This window comes from Eublepharis macularius, chromosome 5 (genome assembly GCF_028583425.1).
Source record: "Eublepharis macularius isolate TG4126 chromosome 5, MPM_Emac_v1.0, whole genome shotgun sequence".
In the NCBI taxonomy this organism is placed as follows: Eukaryota; Metazoa; Chordata; class Lepidosauria; order Squamata; family Eublepharidae; genus Eublepharis; species Eublepharis macularius.
In genome coordinates this window covers 165,126,960-165,147,910 of record NC_072794.1, presented here as the reverse complement: position 1 = coordinate 165,147,910, position 20,951 = coordinate 165,126,960, and the positions used below count along the sequence as shown (strand labels likewise).

Genomic DNA, 20,951 nt, shown 5'->3' with positions numbered 1-20,951 from the left:
GGCTGACTGTGCCGTCTTGATCGTGGCGGCCGGCGTAGGTGAATTCGAAGCTGGCATCTCCAAGAACGGGCAGACCCGCGAGCACGCACTCTTGGCCTACACTCTGGGTGTCAAGCAGCTGATTGTGGGCATCAACAAGATGGACTCCACAGAGCCCCCTTATAGTGAGAAACGCTATGATGAGATCGTCAAGGAAGTCAGCGCTTACATCAAGAAGATCGGCTACAACCCGTCGACCGTCCCCTTTGTGCCCATTTCTGGCTGGCACGGGGACAACATGCTGGAACCATCTCCCAATGTAAGTGGACGGGGGCATCTGTGCTTTGCAGTTCCCAGGTCCAGTCAGAGCCGGATATGCTTCTCGGTCTCCGTCTAGTCCGGGGTTAATAATCTGGGAATTTACAGTAGAAAAGAGCAAGAGTCCAGGAGCTCCCATAAGACTAACAAAATTTGTGGTAGGGTAGGAACTTTTGTAAGCCTACCACAAATTTTGTTAGTCTTATAGGCAGGGCTTTTTTTTCAGCAGGAACGCAGTGGAACGGCATTCCGGAACCTCTTGAAAATGGTCACATGGCTGGTGGCCCCGCCCCCTGATCTCCAGACAGAGGGGAGTTTCGATTGCCCTCCGTGCCACTGAGCTGCGCGGAGGGCAATCTAAACTCCCCTCTGCCTGAAGATCAGGGGGCGGGGCCACCAGCCATGTGACCATTTTCTCCAAGGGCAACCCACTGAGTTCCACCACCTCTTTTCCCAGAAAAAAAGCCCTGCTTATAGGTACTACTGGACTCTTGCTCTTTTATACTGCTATGGACAGATTATTATGGCTACCCATCTTGGGAATTTACAGGGGCTCGATACTGGATGAGCCAATTCCCAAGTCAGATGGAGCCACTTTAGGCAATTTATTACCCCGCTTTTCTCCATGATGTTAACCCAAAGCAGCTTATAGACATAAGTACTAAGAATTTAAATAAAATATAATCCAGATGAACAAACAACCAACAGAAAGCCCAAAACCACATTGTAGGTCGGTTCTGAGTCTTGTGGGCTGGTTCATTGGGGGGCTGTGAATAAGGTCCCCCACCCCACCCCGGGTCTCATCCAGGGTTTATACCTCCAAACAGGAAAAGGAAAGAAAAACTAAATCTTGTTCCCAATTTCCCTTACCTGCCATGAAACGATTTGTAGAATTCAAGATTTGTAGAACCTTCCAACCTCCTTGGAAGGTTTTAAGGAGTTCTTTTATGAACATACAGAGTGTTCTTTTCCTGAGTGAAACTGTTTGACAATTGTCTACTTGGAGTGGCTATAACTCCAAGGTTGTTCCCATCCTTGCTACTTGAGATTCGTTTAACTGGAGATGCCAAAGTCTGACAATCTTCTTGTACAGCATGTGCACGGCCCCTGAGCTGTGGCCCTTTGCGCAAGATGAGAAATGGCAGACAAGCTATCTGAAAGACAGCTTACTTGACTCGCCCAATCTGAACGCTCAACTGGGAAAGAGTTCGGCATGCTCTAAGTGTGCACCCCAGAATCCTCTGCCATATGCATGGATACCATGGCCAGAAATGGGATTCTTTGGCAGAAGAGTTCTCTGGTGGCAGGATTTGAAATCAACTACGGTGCGTTGTCTGTTACCATCAACACTCATCTTGTGTGACATAACGTGTCGTTCTTGTGACACCATGTGCTGCTGTACTGAAATATCCCTGCCCACTGAAAACTAGCAGAGAAGGGTTCGAGCCAGCTGTATTCCCTGATATGCTAGTTTTCTGGGTGCAGGGATGTAGAGCCAGAATAGATTTGGGGGGAATTCAGCATGTGAGAAACTCTACTATCCTGATGCAGCAGGTTTGGCAGCAGCAAGCCCAGCTTGGCTCCTGCTAAATATGTACAAAGTGTGTGTGTGTGTGTGTGTGTGGAATACAACTGAGAACCCCTCCCTGTCCACTCCGCGTCCTACTATCTGTGATCTGTTGATCACTTCTGCTTTTGGAGCCATGCTGAGAACAAGACAGCTGGCTCACCGTGGATATTGGGTGAAACATCTGGCCAGGGAGGGCCGAGGGCTTCTCTGGTGGCCCCTTAGTTGCTCCCGCCTCCTCACACATCATACGGATTCGGCCCCGGAGCTGATTTTAATGCCTGCTGCTGATACAGCGGATACCAATTCTAACTGAACGTTCTTTCTAATAGGCTGAGAGTGGAGCAGCCCTGGCCAGTAACAATTCCGTTCCCTTGCAGCGTATCCCTATTTAACGGGGCTGGCCGGGAAGCCAAATTGCTTTACCAGCTCTCTGTCCCCCTACCCCCTTGCAGTTTTGTGTGGTCCGCCTTCTCTCCCAGTATGCATATCGCCTTCCTGCTTCTGGCCGTCATGCGATTAGGGGCTTCGTTCTTTTGCCAGCTCTTACTGGGACATTTATGTGCTCGCAAGGGTGCCTGCCCCGTACCTGATCCTAGAGGGGACCTGCTTGCATGGCTTCCATCCCCATTTAGAGTGCCAAACTACACTGGATTCCAGGAAGCTGTGAGTGGATTCCTAGAGGTCAAATCGAGCTGCAAAGAACAGCTGCGGGGAGCCTGGAACGTATGGATCAAGGCCATGGGAAGGCGGAAAGTTAACTCACCCCCTTCATGTTATATCTCCAAATGGAAATCTCTCCCTCTCCCAGGGGAAGAGGAAAAAGACAGACACGGTGTCTTTTTCTCTTCTCTCAGATTAACAGTGCAATCCTAAAAAGAGTTACTCCGGTCTAAGCCCAACTCTTCTTCGGATTGCTCTGTTATCGGGAGGCTTTTCCTGACGGGAGAGATGCTATTTCTGATTGTCCACATCTGGCCTCCTTGGCTGCTTTCTGCCACTCACGTGCACATCTGGAGTTCTGCACACAGATTCCCAGCATCCCAAGCGGTTCCTCTCTCGATCAGTTACCTTTTTATCCCGCCATTCCTCCGTATGTCGTTCTCTTCCTCCCCATTTTATCTTCACAGCAACAACCCTGTGAGGTAGGTTGGGTTGAGAGAGCATGACTTGGATCCTGACTGGCATTTCTGTGGGCCACAAGTATTTCTGTTCACAGAGTGCTATTTTGCCACCTTTATCCTCTTCCCTGGGAGCTTGAAATGCCCCCCTTGCAGGGCTCATTTTGAGGGGGAACGCACCGGAACACAGTTCCGGCAGTTCCCCAAAGAGGTCACATGTCAGGTGGCCCCGCCCATCTCTCGACTATTTTGGGCCTGTTTCGACCTGAATTGGGGCCAAAATGGCCCAGATCGGGCCTCTGACGGGTGGTGGATCACTCTCCTGTTCAGCAGCAGCCTGATCCTGACCATTTTGGGCCCCTTTTGGCCATTTTCAGCCCCTTTTTGCCATATTGGGCCCAATTTGGGCCCAGTTTTCTGAATGGCCAGGATTGGGCCCAAAACAGCCAGGATAGGTGATATCAGGGGGTATGACATATACAAATCAGTTATGCTAATGACACATTTCTGGTGATGTCAAGGCGCATAGCATATGCTAATGAGTTATGCTAATGAGTTATGCCAATGAGTTCCTCCAGCTCTTTTTCTACAAAATGACCCCTGCCCCCTTGAAATCCTCTTCCTGAGAAATGGCCGGCTTCAGAGCCCTGAGTAAGCTTCATGGCCGAGTCGGGATTGGAACCCGGGACTCCCAGGTCCTAGTTGCTATATCTCACTGTCTCTGATTGGTTTGCCCCTAGAAGAAAGGAAAATGCTCATGTGGTTCTTCTGGAAGTCCATGAGTTGTGATTTGTACGGTCACTTCTCCACATGGAACTGCCGTGATGGGGCCAGTCTGATGGGGAAGGGTTTTTAAACGTATGAACAAGAGCTTTGTCTCCGCAACAAAGCATCCCTTGTGTGTGGGTCATAGGCCCGGCTTCTTGTTCTACCCCTGGCCATTCCTCCAAGCCTTCCCGGACAGGCTTCAGCCAGCCCTTCTGACTTCTGAGGTTGCCTTGTGCTTCGGTCAGATGCCTCGGTCCAGTGGGTAGGGTGGGGCAGGCATGTGGGCTTGATATTCATTGGACCGTTTCATATCTAGTTCCATGGTTATTTGTTGCAAGGTTACTTGAAATATTGTGAGAAGCGAATGGTGTTTCATCACCCTTAACCTGTAAGCTCAAAGTACACGCCTCTTTTCTGCAATGCTTACAACACCCTTGTAAGGCGGGCTGTTTTTCTATTCCCGTTGGAGAGAGGGAAGAGGTGGAGGGCAGCTAACCTCATGAGTTTATAGATGAGATGAAGTATAGTTTATTGTTATGATCTGAGATCAGAAGTCAAACTCAAAATCATCGAAACATATACATTCAGTTCAAGTCGTAGATATAAAAATATACTGTACATAAAATATGGTTCTTAATTAAAATTGCTAAGATAAACCCATGTTCTTCTGCCTAATTAAGCATGCCAGTGCACAAAATCTAGCTACTTTAAAAAATATTTCATTGTAACGGTCACCAAGCAAGCGTGAAATATAAAATTGGTTTGCTCTACCAGGGTAATTGTGCAGAATTGGAGTAATATATACGTTCCGAATGTTCTGGTAAAACTGACAGTATAAGAGGACATGCTCAATTGTGCCGAGATGAGATTTGAACTCGGCACCTTCTGGCTTCCAGTTCGTTCTGCAGGGAGGAGGGGTCTTTTGGACCTGGGAAGGATCATCTATCTAAAAATCAGTGTAGTATCTAAATAGAGGAAATTTCTCACCCCACCACTCAAAATCCATCAGCCAGGGCACGTTTGTTCCTCACGTCCCAAAGCATTCACCGCAAATGCAGCCTTCAGACATGGTTGCATATAACAACAACAACATTCGATTTATATACCGCCCTTCGGGACAACTTAACATCCACTCAGAGCAGTTTACAAAGTATGTTATTATCATCCCCACAACAATCACCCTGTGAGGTGGGTGGGGCTGAGAGAGCCCTGAGAGAGCTGTGACTGACCCAAGGTCACCCAGCTGGCTTCAAGTGGAGGAGTGGGGAATCAAACCCGGTTCTCCAGGTTAGAATCCCCGTGCTCCTAACCACTACATTAAACTGGCTCTCAGGTATAAAATCAGAACAAAACCCTTTGCTAGTTCTCAGATCCCATGCAGAATGTGGCATAAGATGTAAAATTCAGTATCTTGAAAACCTCTGCTTCCATTTTTTAAAAAAAGTTTCTAGTCCTTTTGACTCCAAGGCTAAGCTTCAAAAGCATGTGGACAATACCCAGTAAAGATCTCCAATGCCCAGGGGACAGAGAGGAAGCGGGGGGGGGGGGAAAGCAACTGTCGGGAAGCAGAAAACATTGATACCAAAATGGTCATATATGCAAATTGGCTGTATTTGCACAAATTAAGCATGTCAAAGAATCAGGGTTTTTTTTTTTGTCGCAGTGGGAACTGGGTTATCTTGGTGCAGAATTTCGATGTTCTTTTTCTTTAGTGCACATTTCCATCAGAATTCAGGGTACCATTCTGGGGCATTCAGCCTGAGCCGGTCTGTTCGCTGAATGGCTTTTTGTTCCTTCAGAAATGGATATAAGAGGACGGCACCTGTCTCATCCCCCCCCCCATATCTTTCCTACTCTGTTCCCGTTTGCCGGCTGGTCTTCTTTAATCCAGAAGTCAGTCAGATGACCTCTCTCAGGCCTGTCATGTGACTGGCTCAAAAAACTGGAATAAGTCAGCATTGGTGTCTCGCCAGAGATTAGAATCGTGAATCCTCTTGACAGTCGAGGGCAGCTGTCCCTGAGCTCCCTTCGCAACAGTGCTGTGTGTGACCTCCTTCCAGGAAAATAGGACACAAATTGAATGCCCCAAAGATATTCTTGGGGGCCAGGAAGATGGGAGGATTTGGTGGTCTGTGGCGAGGTCAGAAGGAAGCAGCGCTTAAAACCTTAAGAAATATGCTCCTGCCATGTATTTCCAAAATGGAAAGACGTATGCTTGGCTGTGCTAGGATTTCTTAAGCTACAATGCTCAGTTGGTCAACCAGTTAGATAAATTGACTCAGATCTTTTGATTGATTAGAAAGGTGACCTTGATTAATAGGAAGCATTATTTTTAATTGAAGTTCTTACACATTCTTTGGGCAACAGGCAACTTTCTTAGAAGAGGCTTTCCCTTCTCTTTTTGCCAGACTAGAGGCAATGCTTCCTTATGGTTGCCAACTGGCCTGGAGAAAAATATCCCATCCATTCAATAGAAGTTTAATGGATTATTGTTTACCTGCTGATGTTATTTGCCATGAAAAGCATCACCTGCCCATTTCTACACATGAAGCCTCTAGTAGAGACAGAGTTCCACCAGGTGGGTGCCAGGACTGAGAAGGCCCTGGCCCTGGTCAAGACCAAGCGACCGTCCTTAGCGTCAGGGACCAACAACTGTTGTTCATCGCCTGACATAAGTGCCCTCCATGGAGCGTATGGTGTGAGGCAGTCCCTAAGACCTTAAAATCTTAGTCACCCTGAAGTTTTGGGAAGAGCAGGATAAAAACATTTAAGATGAATAAAATATTACCTTTCATACAGTGCTTCTAGTGTTCAAAGCACTTTGTGTGGATTGTCACAGTATCCCATAACAATAGCGCTGGAAGGTAGGTTCTGGAGCGGAGACTGAGAAAGCCCGACATAAGGCCACCAGTGATGGCTGAGAGATTCGAACCCACAGCCTCCATTCCCACCGTGCTGCATCAGATATTAGAGCGATAACATGTGGACACTTAAATGGGTATATATTATCTGATGGACTGTCTAAATCTTCCATTACCCCACGAACAAAGCAAAATACCTAAGAAATATCCAGCTGACACTGAGTTGTAACTGCATTCCGATGCCCCGGTTTAACCTTGGTTAGATAAAGGTGTTTTCTACCCAGGGAAGGCTTGTGTGATCTCCCTGTTGCTGTTACGACAGCCAATACAATCCAGCAGCAATGGGGCTTCTGCATTGCCGGGTTCCTTGCAGCTTCCCTGCTCCAGCCCCCCAGCAGCAGCCCCCCACCCTGCCACTAAGAGCGTTTCCATTTTTTTAAAAAATTGGCATTTGACGCAGCGCTATAACAATCTGCCAGTCAGGTTCTCTGAATTCTCAACTTCCATTTTAAAAAGTTTCAGGTCTGAAGTAGAAGAGCAAAGTTCGAGCCCAGTGGCACCTTAAAGACCAACAAGTTTTTTCAGGGTATAAGCTTTTGATAGTCAAGCTCACTTCGTCAGATACAAGGAGGAATGGAGATTCCCGAGTCTTTATACCCCAGGATTAGTTGTATGATAATATGTCAATTGAAGATTTAAAAAAAACCAGCCCTCAATTGACTGGGGGGGGGGTGGCCGCTGCAAGGGACTGAGGCAGGGAAGATGGTGTTGATGTGGGCAGGACTGGGAAGATGCAGATTTTCCACCGTTGATTTTCTGAGATCTTTCCAAAACGTTGCTGCAGAGTTTTGGAAAGATTGCAGAAAAGACAGATAATTCAGGAGGTGCTCAGAAGGAGCACAGTGCTGTGGAAAAATGGGGGGGGGGATGAACCCTCTTCTCAATAACATCAGAAGCAGGGCAAACAACCCGTGTACAAGAGCCCAAATTCATGCCCAAACCTGGCTTGTGCGCACCTGAATCTTTCCGCTCCCTCCTTTTTTTCTTGCTCAGAGTGTGATGAAGGAATGGTGCTTATCTGTGGCGTACAAATGCAGATGTGCGGCTTATCTTGAGTTTTCCCATTCGTATGTAACTAATAACACACATGGCTAAACTGCTGTTCCTTTACTGTGGGGAAAGGTGGTGCAAGACCCATGAATGAGCTCAGCACATGTCAGGTTCATGCATTCGTGAACGTTTCTATTGAACACGGGTGAAACTGAATGCAAGCCGCTTGTCTGTCTGTTCAATTCACAGATCAATTGCTGCTGGTAAATTCTCCTTTGTAAGCTGCACAGAAGTCAGCGGGGCATTGCATAAGTGTACGACTGTCATAGGTGGAGATGGTGTGCGTCGCATTGATGCAGCCAGCAATTATGATATGCGAGCAACAATACTGAACATGAACATTTGTTTGTTAATAGGAAAGCATGGAGTTAGACCAAGAGGAAGGGCTTTTCTGATGGCTACCGCACCATAGTGAGCTGTGCAAATCAGGGTTTTGTAATAGCTAGGCTTGCCAACCTCCAGGTGAAGCCGGGAGTTCTCCCAGGATCACAACTGATCTCCAGACTACAGAGATCAGTTCCCCTGAAGAAAATGTCAGCTTTGGAGGATGGACTCTTAAGGCTTCACTTCCCTCCTTAGGCACCACCCCCAAGAAGAAAAAGAATGTGCCTTCAGGGCACAACTGATTCATGGCGACACCATCCACAGACAAGTGGTTTGCTGTTACCTTCCCCTGTGTAGCAACCCTACTTGTAACCTTGGTGCTCTCCCATCCAAGTACTAATTGTGGCTGACTCTGCTTAGCTTCAAAGCTCTGATGAGCTCAGAGCCAAGCTACAAGTGACGCCTTACACAGGTTGGACACTTGTCAGCTTCCCTCAAGTTTTGATGGGAAATGAAGGCGTCCTGGTTTTACAGCTTGGCTCTCCATTACAGCTGCAAGACCAGGATGCCTACATTTCCCATCAAAACTTGAGGGAAGCTGACAAGCGTCCAACCTGTGTCAGGCGTCACTTGTAGCTTGGCTCTCGGTCTAAGTTGGGTTAGGCGGGGTGCTTCCGCCCCCAAATCTCCAGAAATTTTTCAGCCTGGAGTTAGTGACCCTAGAAATGGCTTTGGGTGTGTGTGTGTGTGTGTATATATATATAATGATAGTGAGCAAGCCTTACTTTTTGTATGATATACAGAGGGATTTCCAACCGGTCTGGGCTGCTAGCACTTCAAGCAGGGATAAGATCAGTTTCCCATAATTTGTTGTTTGGGAGATTAAATATATTTTAAACAAAAATACTGATAGGACAGCAATAGAGGCAGTTGGCCACCAGGTGGCGATATTCCTTAAGAAATCTAAGAAGAGAAAAAAACCATGCTAGAGGGTCCAATTTCATATCATGTTGGGAGTTGTGTGTCTGGAACGCCTGTGCGGTTTTTCTTTGTAAATTGAAGCTGCATTGGAGTCCAGTTTGGAGAGGGGTTGCATGAGAGGGAGAGGTGGAGTTTAATCTCAGGGAACATAAAGGCAAAGATTTGAGTCCAGTAGCACCTTAGAGACCAACAGGATTTTCAGGGTATAAGATATCAAGAGTCAGAGCTTCCAAACTTGATGGTTTGTCCAAGTGAGGCAGCTGTTTTGGGCCGGGGATTGGCACATTGAAGGAGAAAGTCCCTCCAAATTTACGTACAACAGTGTTAGTATGAATTGGGCCCTGGCACGGTTGTGTTGTAAAAATGCTGAAGAACTCCTGACTACACCGTGTGCCGTTCTTTGCCTTGGTTGATCCTTGAACTGAATTGGCCTGTCTAACTCTCTGTTGGTTACGTTGTCTGGTATCAGTTTTCTTGAGAACCAGTGCGGTGTAGCGGTTAGTATGTCCGATGAAGCTCTGAGAAACCAAAATCAGATCCCTACTTTGCAATAAAGCTCCCTGGGTGACCTCAGCCTAACCTACCTCACAGGGTTGTTGTGAAGATAAAATGTATAATCCCCTGTGCTCCTTGGGGGAAAGGTGGAATAAAAATGTACTAGAGGAGTAAATTGTAATCTTTCAGCGACGCCTAATTGGTTCACACGTCTGCCATTTTATCCCGCAGATGCCTTGGTTCAAGGGATGGAAAGTGGAACGTAAGGAAGGGAACGCCAGTGGAGTGTCCCTGCTGGAAGCGCTGGACACCATCTTGCCCCCCACCCGCCCCACAGATAAGCCCCTGCGCCTGCCCCTTCAGGATGTCTACAAGATTGGAGGTGAGTTGCAAAACTAGCCAATATTTCTTCAGTATAATAACATTAATAATAATAACATTCGATTTATATACCGCCCTTCAGGACAACTTAATGCCCACTCAGAGTGGTTTACAAAGTATGTCATTATTATCCCCACAACAAAACACCCTGTGAGGTGAGTGAGGCTGAGAGAGCTCTGAGAGAGCTGTGACGGACCCAAGGCCACCCAGCTGGCTTCAAGTGGAGGAGTGGGGGATCAAACCCGGCTCTCCAGATTAGAGTCTTGCGCTCTTAACCACTACACCAAACTGGCTGTCTGGTAGCCAGTATCTGGGTGGAAATCTTCTGCCTCCATGCCTAGGAATTTATTTCTTGGTACAAAATTTGAGGTCTGTATCTACTCAATCAGGGCATATAAACAGGCAGTGTATTGCTGAAAAGTCATGTGGTGTAGGATTTAGTGTGGTGGACTAGGATTGGTAAAATATGGATTAAAATTGCCACTCTAGCGAGAAGCTCTCTAATTGACGCCTGGGATAGCCTCTTATGGGACTGTTCTTACAATAGAATGCTGGCAGGAAGAACCATGGATTCAGTCCCAAGCTCCTCGGAAGAAAGCTGGGGCAATAATTTAAGATTAATATATGTGTCTTACATTAATTCCAAGCAGGGGTCATTTCGTAGAAAAAGAGCTGCAGGAACTCATTAGCATAACTCATTAGCATATGGCACACCCCTTGACTGGGCTGAAATGGCCGGGATTTGGCTGCTGGCAGACGGAGGAGTGTTCCCCCACCTGGCAGTGGCCCGATCAGGGCCCTTTTGACCCCAATCCGGACCGAAACAGTCCCCAAATGGCTCAAAATGGCCACTTTGGGCATGTTTTGGACTGGATTAGGCCCCAAACGGCCCAGATTGGGTCAGTGTAGGGCAGGGGAGGGGTTCCCCGCCAGGCACCGACCCAATCCTGGCAGTTTTGGTCGTGATCCCGGCTGAAATGGGCCCCAAATGGCCAAAAATGGCCGTTTGGGCCCTGTATGGGCCCATCCCCTGCCTGGCACCGACCCGATCCCGGCCATTCCAGCCCCGATCCCAGCGGGAAAGGAGCCAAAATTGGCCATTTGGGGCTGTTTTGGCCCACATCAGGGCTGAAATGGCTGGGACTGGGTTGGTGCCGTTAGGGGGAGTCTTCCCCCACCTGGCACCAACCCAATCCCGGCCGTTTCGGCCCTGATCCCAGCAGAAAATGGCCCAAAATGGCCTAAAGTGGCCATTTTGGGCCTTTCAGGCCCAGATCAGGGCCAAAATGACTGGGACCGGGTTGCTGCTGGGCAGGGCAGGCTAACCCCTGCCCGACCCGATCTGGGCCCATTCGGCCCCGATCCAGGCTGTTAGCAGGTAATTTATATCTACTCAGGAAGGTGGGTTTGGGCTGAGTTATCCTGTAAGATTCTCGCAGGTTTTGACATGCTAATGGCTTCCCTGTTCAATGGCTTCCCAACTACGTCAGATTGCACAGGGAAGCCATTGAAATTCATAATCATAAGCACAATTTCAACAGGAAAAAAGAGAGTTTAAGAATGAATAGGGCATGGTTTCCAGTCCTGAAAAACACCAGACTAACAAAATACTCTACATCTTACAATAGCCTTGCAGATAAGATTAGCAAATCAACCACCAATCCTTATGCAAAAGAACCTCCTCAGGATACAGTGAAGCCTCCCCCCATTAGCATTCCACAGCCCGGGAAACTCTTACAAGATGACTCAGCCCAAACCCACCTTCCTGAGTAGATATAAATTACCTGCTAACAACTTCTCCACACATTGACACTGAGAGATCTCTATCTTTCGGTGCTAAACCTCTGAAGATGCCAGTCATAGCTGCTGGCGAAACGTCAGGAACTACAATGCCAAGACCTTGGCCGTACAGCCCAGAAAATCTACAACTAATACTGACTTTGATGGTCTGATTTAGTATAAGGCAGTTTCATGGGTGTTCATGCAAGATGAAAAAGCATGCAGTGGTTTGCAAATCAGCTGTGGAAAGGGATTCCCCTGACAGTACCTGTTTACCTGTGGCAGCCATGGAACCTGATGACTCCAGTTCCTAAATTAAAGATTTCTAGATTTCTGTATCAAGCAATGGGTTTTCACAGACCGAGACCAGGTACAGCTTATGCCAAAATTAAGGTTGCATCGGCAACTTTATATTTGTAATACAACCAGCTAATCCTAACACATATTGATTCACAACACAGTCATCTGTGGCATGTGTTTTGTTTATTAGAGTGATAGGCATGACCTGTTTATGACATAGACATGAAAATGTCTGGCATTAACAGCAGACCTGCAGTTTAGAATGTGTCTCTGAAAATCTGATATTATATCTGGCACCGATCAGAAATCCTGCCGCTGTCAAAAAAACTTCTCAAGTCCAGAATTATATGTTGCTCTGATTGCATCACCTCTTATGGTCAGAGGGGCCACAGCTCAGTGGTGGAACATCTGCTTGGCATGCAAAAGATCATGGGTTCAATCCCTGCATTTCCAGCTAAGGAGAAAGTTCTTCACTTAAAACCCTGGGGAACCAGCCTGAGTAGTCAATACTGTCCTTGATGGACTATGGATCTGATTTAGTATAAGGTAACTTCAGGTGTGTTCATGTGTGTCCTCCACAGGTATCGGAACTGTCCCAGTGGGCCGTGTGGAAACGGGGATCCTGAAACCCGGCATGGTGGTGACCTTTGCTCCCGTCAACATCACCACAGAGGTGAAGTCGGTGGAGATGCATCACGAGGCCCTGAGCGAAGCCCTGCCCGGGGACAACGTTGGCTTCAACGTGAAGAACGTCTCCGTGAAAGACATCCGCCGTGGCAACGTTTGTGGGGACAGCAAGTCTGACCCACCTCAAGAGGCTGCCCAGTTCACTTCTCAGGTCAGCAGGAAGTTAGCGGCGGACATTTTAAAAAGTGGCCATTTTGAAAAGGTCACCTCGGTCTTTGGAGCTGCAGCCAGGCCCTGTGGGAGATGCAGAGGGAATGAAATGATCATTTTGTTTAATACAGAGATGGGCTTGTTTGTTTTGTTTCTTAAAACATTTTTACACCACTTCTTAGCATATGCCCTCGAGCCACTTTACAAGCATATTAAAAACAGGATTAAAATGTCAAATAGCAAAAGGCTGTGGTAGGATCTGCGTGCTATCGTAATCATTTACCTCCTGGATTTTCAAGAGGTAATCCGAAAAGGGGAATGGCTATGTAATGTCCAACTTGGTGAGAATTTGCAGTGCAGTCATAAGAAGGATTGCTCGTAGGCTTGGAGAAAACTGTCCTCTCCCTTTTTTCGAGGTTTAATGTGTGGAAATGGGCCCCTTAAGCTTTTCATGGCATGGAAGTCAAGAGCATCACCTGGCAAATAACATTCCACTAGGTCTTTATTAAAGGGACAGGACCAGGGCTTTTTTTCAGCGGGAACGTGGTGGAACGGAGTTCCGGCACCTCTTAAAAATGGTCACCTGGCTGGTGGCCCCGCCCCCTGATCTCCAGACAGAGAGGAGTTTAGATTGCCCTCCGTGCTGCTGAGCGGCACAGAGGGCAATCTAAACTCCCCTCTGTCTGGAGATCAGGGGGCGGGGCCACTGGCCATGTGACCATTTTCGCTGAGGGCAATTTAAAAAACTCCCCCCTTGTTCCAGCTAACCCAAAGTGACGTCATTGTGCGGTTCTGAGTTCCACCAGTGAATTCCACCACCTCTTTTCCCAGAAAAAAAGCCCTGGACAGGACATTTTTCTCCAAGTTGCTTTTTCTTTTGAAAAAGGTCAGGGAAAAGAAATCACAGAATGACCTGTAATATGTGGGTTACGTTTGCATGGGCCCAGATGTCCAAGGTCTCATTCTACGACAGTCCATGCCTTTTAGCCTCCCTTCCCTAGAGGACACGTTTTGTTGTATGTTTCTGTGAGAAAAGAACATTGCAGGCCGTGATGTTAAATCTTTGAAGAACCGCATGAGTCCAGGCTGTTTCTGAAGCCTGTTGACTGTTGCCTTTGACTGCAATCTCTTAAAGTTTTGTGGCCTGCATTTTAGGCCTGTCAAATATATGAACTAGGTAGCAAGTAGATTCTCAAAACTTGTGCTTTGGCACTTTTCCAACAGGGGCCTCCTGCTATGCATGCTCAAAGCCTGGCTAAACGTTAGATCTCACATGGAAAATTGCCTTGTGACGGCCGTTGAGAACTCAGAAGGGTCGCCCAGAGATAGGCAGAGACAGCTGCCGCTGTCAGAGCGTCTGGACACCTTTCTCTGTGTTTAGCTAGGCTTCTCTTACCATTCCTTTACAGTCTAAAATACCAATCAACCATTGAGAGAGATAGGGGGCAAGGGGCTCTACAACCCCCTTCAGCTTTCTATCTCAGGAGCAACCTTCAGAATTCTCAGATCTGGCCTGGTTTAATCCCCTGGCTGTTTCTCACACAATGAGTCTAAAGTGTGAAAGAAAAAAAGGAAGATAATCTTAGTCTTGCTAATTTATGGCAGCTGTGCCCCCCCTTTTTATTATCTCTGAAGCAGTATTCTCTTTAACATGCATACTATATTTACAAAAGTTATCCTCTGGATATGAGCTACATTGGTTGATCCTGGAAACCACATATTACGAATCGTTTTTTGAGTCTCTGGCTTCCAAATCTATAAGTGCAAGGTCGTTTATGACCGATGAAGATTGAAGTTACATCGTAGCGTATACCACCAATTAGCTTCTGAATTCCTGTCTTTAAGATCAATCGTATAAGATCGCTCAACTGATGAAGATTTATTCATCAAAACGGGAAGGTCCCATTTGTAGCTTGTTTATTCCTTATAGCACATATCTAATTGTAGTAATTATGGTTTTTGTAATTTTATTCCCTTTTTTACCATTTTTGCCATTTACAGCTTCTCAGTTCCTTATAACATATGTCCAAGTGTAGTAATTATGGTTTTTAAATTTTGTAATTATAACTCTTTTTACAATTTTGTATTATATGTAAATTCAATATTTCTTGTACATTTCATATTCTTTCTTAGACCTTTGTTACTCAGTACCTTCCTTTTTCTCCTGTTATTCAGAGGTCACCTCCCCTTTTTTAATGTTGAGTCTAATGTGTGGACTGCACCTGAAGGAGAGGCCCCTGGGATAAAATCCAAGCCACAATTAAAAACAAAACCAAGACCTTCATTAGGCAGCTTTCGGGGGGGCAGTATTGTCCCATCTGTTTTATGAACAGTGATAGGTCTTTTTTTTATAATGGCGGGAGTAGGAGAGAGGCCCTTTTAAAATTCTTGTTTGATTACTTGCTTATTTATTGTTGCTTCATAATTAGAACTAGTTGGATAACTTTTAGTGAGATTGAAGGCGCTCCTTCACTCTCACCCAAAGTCACCTGAATTGTCCCCCCTTCAAGGGAAATGAGTACAGGTGGGATGCATGAAGCTTTCATCCCTCTGGCTGCCAATTCCTCTTTTTCTGCTCCTGTTCCTTTCTCTCCTCCCTTATCTCGGCATCCCCCTTCCTCCCCCCCTCAGTGCTGAAGCATAGAGGGTGGGTAGACCCTTCTTGCCAGATTTCTGCCTTCTAAGAGTTGGCAACCTTATTATTAGGACCAGCCAAGATTCCCAGTGTGTGCAAGGATTTAAGTTTCTCTGCACTGGGGAGAGTTTAATAGAAATGTCTTGAGCTGGTAATGGAGGAAATTCCCTTGTAAGACAATAAGAGCAATCCTTTTGTCAGCGTGTCTGTGTGCTAGAAATGCAATTGAAGCCCCTCTGAAAACCTAAAAATTTGCAGGTGTCTGAATCTGTCTTTAGTGCTCGTTGGATCTCAAAATTCCCTGGAGTACAGAGAACAGAAGACAAGATAAGACAGAGGTTATATTAACCGGGATCTTCTTTTTGTAAAGACGTAAGCTAGAAGCAGCTGGTTTTCAATCAGCGTCCACAAGAGGGCAGCATTGGTCACCCATGTCACACATCCAACTACTGGAAACCCCTTCCCAGCATCATTCACTCTTTCCAAAGTGGTTCTCGTCTCAGACTTTTCTTTTGATCTGTGCCTCACCAGGTGATCATCTTGAACCACCCTGGTCAGATCAGTGCCGGATATTCCCCCGTCATCGACTGCCACACCGCCCACATCGCTTGCAAGTTTGCCGAGCTGAAGGAGAAGATCGACCGGCGCTCGGGCAAGAAGCTGGAGGACAACCCCAAATCCTTGAAATCCGGAGATGCCGCAATTGTGGAGATGATCCCTGGCAAACCCATGTGTGTGGAGAGCTTCTCCCAGTACCCACCCCTGGGTGAGAATTGCTACTTTATATCATGAACCATACAAGATAGTGGCTGATATATTGTCGAAGGCTTTCACGGCCGGAGAATGATGGTTGTTGTGGATTTTCCGGGCTGTATGGCCGTGGTCTTGGCATTGTGGTTCCTGACGTTTCGCCAGCAGCTGTGACTGGCATCTTCAGAGGTGTAGCACCGAAAGATAGAGATCTCTCAGTTTCAATGTGTGGAGAAGTTGTTAGCAGGTAATTTATATCTACTCAGGAAGGTGGGTTTGGGTTGCGTCATCCTGTTGGTGCTTGATATGCTAATCTTATCTGCAGGGCTATTGTAAGATGTAGAGTAATTTGTTAGTCTAGTGTTTTTCAGGACTGGAAACCATGCTCTATCCATATGCAAAAGAACCTCCTCAGGATACAGTGAAGCATTAGCATTCCATTAGCATTCCACACCCTGGGAAACTCTTACAGGATGACGCAACCCAAACCCACCTTCCTGAGTAGATATAAATTACCTGCTAACATTTTCTCCACAGTTTGACACTGAGAGAGCTCTGTCTTTCGGTGCTACACCTCTGAAGATGCCAGTCACAGCTGCTGGCGAAACATCTGGAACTACAATGCCAAGACCACGGCGATACAGCCAGGAAAACCCACACCAACCAAGTGGCTGTTTCTGCTAATCTACCCCAGAAGTGGGAGGGAGGAAGGAAGAGAGTCGTTTCTGGTCTGTGGGAGCTTTTCAGGTCTGACATAGGGTTGCCAGCCCTGGAAATCTCACAGAATTATAACCAATCTCCAGGCCACAGTGATCAGTTCCCCTGGAGAAAATGGCTGCTTTGAGCGACAGGAGCCCCACTGAGAAAATTTCCCAAACTCTGTGCATTGAATTAGGCAATGAGAGATGATGAAGCCACAAGCGAATAACAGAAGGAAAATTTGTCTTCCAATCGGATTTCACATTTTTGATTATTTTTTCTCTCTGAACTGTGTATTTTTAGCTGTTTTAGACTGTACTGCTTTGTAATTTAACTTTTTAAAAACCTGTATCTGCCAAATTTTTGATTTACATTAAATGGGGGGAAAAAAAGAGAAAATGGCTGCTTTGGAGGGTGGACTCTTACACCATTATACCCCCCTGAGGCTCCTCCCCTCCCCACGCCCTGCCCTCTCTAGGCTCCACCCCCAAATCTCCAAGAATTTCCCAACCTGGAGCTGGCAACTCTAATCCAGATCTGAAATGGGCCTTGTTTTCAGTGTTTTGCAATTGTCACCTTTCTTCTGTCCTTTCCCACCCCTATGTGAAGGGAGTCTGTTGTGGCTGCCTAGCAAGAAACTGCCTTATACTGCATCAGACCCTTGGTCTATCAAGGTCATTCTTGTCTACTCTGACTGGTGGAAGTGCCCCAGGTTCTCAGGAAAATGTCTTTCACATCACCTGGTCGTTCTTATCTGGAAATGGTGAGATTTGAACCTGGGGCCTTCTGCGTATCAAGCAGATATTTGGCCGGTGAGCCACTGCACCTCCAAGCTTCAAACCTGTGGTTTCAGAGGGACCTTAATTAAACATAGTGGAGGGGCCCACATTAGGAGAGGCCTGCCAGCCATAGTTCATTTAAGCCGCAGGTTCCTGTCTGAATCGAGTGTCTGTTTCTCTGCCTAATCCAGAGGATTTGAAGTATGTCAGTCATTCTGTTCATCGACGGTGATAATATCAAAATTCTAGTAGGTTCAAAGAAAAGTGGGATTTAAAGGTCGTGTGATAGAGGCATTACTGTCCTTATAGGCATGCTGGCTTTTCTCTCTCTCCTGTTATTGGCTGTTGTAGATTTTGGGAACATTGCAAAATCCTTCAGCACCTATTCAGCCAGAGAGGAGCAGGTGTGCCTGCCGTGGGCAACGTCACCCATATTACTCTGCTGTCAGCTCTCTGGAAGAATGACTGCTTGGCTGCCCCTCCTCTGCTTCAAGCATTTGGAAGAAATCGGAAGCAGAAATTTTACATGGCTTGACCCAGTCTGGGTTGTGTCACTTCTTTGCAAATGGGTAGTAGGAACTGAGGATTTAAAGCTGAGCAAGAGAGACGGGGAAGCCGAACTCTCGTTCTGCCTGTTTCTCCCGAAGTCTGCAGCGTTTTACCTGTTTGTCAGCTAGTAGCAGTTATTTTTGGTCGGAGCAATTGCCTTCCCCCTCTCCTGGAGAAAAAACACCTAACAGATTTATAGATCCAGAGGAGTTAGCCGTGTTAGTCTGTAGTTGTGAAATTGTAAAGAGTCCAGTAGCACCTCTGAGACTCACCAACTTTATTGCAGCATAAGCTTTCGAGAATTACAGCTCTGTTCATCAGATGCATGGAGGGTATGAAGAAACTGGCCAGAGATATACAGGTGGTGAGGGGAGAGGAGAGAGGGTGCAGGGAGTGAGGGCCATGTAAATGCAAATCAGTTGGAAAAATCATGAAAAGAGGTGGAGTGTGCAGTCCAGGCTGGGTGAGATAACTTCTGGTTATCTCATTACCAGAAGTAACTACCTTCAGGCTTTCCATTCAGATTCAGCAATGGCAGGAAGGAGGTCACACCCAGCCTGGATTGCACACTCCAGCTCTTTCATGATTTTTCCAACTGATTTGGAACAGAAAGGCTCCGGAACAGAAGGGAAGGCTCTGCCCTGGGGCCACTGGTAGCATTAGTCAACTAAAACGCATCCTTCAATCTCTGCCATTTTGTGTCCCCCCCTGCAGGGCGTTTTGCCGTGCGTGACATGCGGCAGACCGTGGCGGTGGGCGTCATCAAGAACGTGGAGAAGAAGAGCGGGGGCGCTGGCAAGGTCACCAAGTCGGCACAGAAAGCTCAGAAGGCTGGCAAATGAATCGTAGGCGGCCCGTGCCTCGCGCAGAGACCATCCCCGCCACCAGGATGCCGCCACCTTCTCCCCGAGGCGCATGTGTGCACATCCGCTTGTAAGAGTTTGTACGTCAACGACTGGATGCTCACCATTAAGGTCCAGTGGAAATTCTTTAAAAGGAAAAGCATGTCCCAGCGTTTGTGAGGCTTTGTGTAAAATTTTACCAATAAAACCGGTACAACATCCACAGTGAAAACGTTTGAGAGTCTCCCTCTTTGTGTCCGAGTGTCAGTGCGTCATTCGATGGGCCTGGAGTTGTAGTTTTTCAGACTGTGGGTTTTGAGGTCAACCCTGTGGATCTTCAGAATATGGCAAGAGTTGGTGTTTGGGTTGCGGAAAAGGCCAGCCGTGGTGGGCAGGCTTTCATTGCCCCGCTGTTGATCTTCTTGTGAAACGAAGAGAAAAAGGCAAGTGGTGCAAAGGGAAGAAACTTTAATAATTGTACACCCCTACGCATTTCGCATACAGCTTCGTCAGGGGGAATCTACCAATTAAAACATAAAATAATAATTACTACATAGAATCATAGAGTTGGAAGGGGCCATACAGACCATCTAGTCCAACCCCCTGCCCAGCGCAGGATCAGCCTAAAGTATCTCTGACAAGTATTCATCCAGCCTCTTCTTGAAAACTGCCAGTGAAGGGGAGCTCACCACCTCCCTAGGCAGCTGATTCCACTTTTGAACTACTCTGACCGTGAAAAATTTCTTCCTAATATCCATCCGGTACCTTTGTGCATGTAATTTAAGCCCATTGCTTCGCGCCCTACCCTCTGTTGCCAACTGGAACAGCTCCTTGCCCTCCTCCAAATGACAGCCTTTCAAATATTTAAAGAGAGCAATCATGTCCCCCCTCAACCTCCTCTTCTCCAAACTAAACATTCCCAAGACCCTCAGCCTTTCCTCGTAGGGCTCAGTCTCCAGACCCCTGATCATCCTCGTCGCTCTCCTCTGCACCCTCTCGATGTTGGCCACATCCTTTTTGAAGTGAGGCCTCCAGAACTGCACACAATACTCCAGGTGTGGCCTGACCAGGGCAGTATAGAGAGGGGCTATGACCTCCTGCGATTTCAACGCTATGGCCCCTTTGATACAATGCAAGATTGAATTAGCCTTGAATTATCTCAAAAAGTTAATAAAATATGTGAATAAAACACAGGACAATTCACAGAGCAGGTACAGAGTGCAAATCATAATAAATATTTGGTATCTATATAATTGAACTAGCATTAACATATGCTGCATATTTCACAATCTCAAACATTTTTCATTTAAATTGTTTATGAATAAACGTTACAAAACCTTACTGACCTTCCTTTTAGTGTCTTTTCCATATATGCACTCAGGGCTTTTTTTCAAGGAGAACGTGGGGGAACGGAGTTCCAGAACCTCTTGAAAATGGTTACATGGCTGGTGGCCCCGCCCCCTAATCTCCAGCCAGAGGAGAGTTGAGATGGCCCTCCGCACCGCTCAGTGGCGCGGAGGGCAATCTAAACTCCCCTCTGTCTGGAGATCAGGGGGCGGGGCCACCACCAGCCATGTGACCATTTTCTCTGAGGGCAACCCACTGAGTTCCACCACCTCTTTTCCCAGAAAAAAAGCCCTGTATGCACTTTAGCAGAGTGAGAGTCTCTCTACACAAGACATCTTACACAGGGACACTCAAGTGTAGGGAGACACAATGTTCACTGGGAAGAATAGTTTAAAAAGACAAAGCTGGCGGAGATCACTCCTCAGAGAGTTTGTTAATTTCATTTTCGCCTACCTGAAGTCTCTGTCAATTTCACCTCCCCTACTGGGAGGCAAAGATGAAATATACAAACCTTCTGAGGAGCGATTGC

General features: G+C 46.8%; 1 protein-coding gene across 1 annotated transcript in view; it reads left to right on the top strand.

Annotated features, from left to right (window-relative positions):
- Positions 1–19,307, top strand: part of EEF1A2 (eukaryotic translation elongation factor 1 alpha 2) — a 39,943-nt gene extending 20,636 nt beyond the window's left edge. Inside the window, exons 4-8 of the mRNA XM_054980882.1 lie at positions 2–298; positions 9,756–9,906; positions 12,566–12,822; positions 15,988–16,222; positions 18,948–19,307. Coding sequence (XP_054836857.1) covers positions 2–298; positions 9,756–9,906; positions 12,566–12,822; positions 15,988–16,222; positions 18,948–19,075 — 1,068 coding nt within the window. The 3' untranslated portion in view covers positions 19,076–19,307. The remainder of the gene's footprint in view (position 1; positions 299–9,755; positions 9,907–12,565; positions 12,823–15,987; positions 16,223–18,947) is intronic.
- Positions 19,308–20,951: the final 1,644 nt, after the last annotated feature.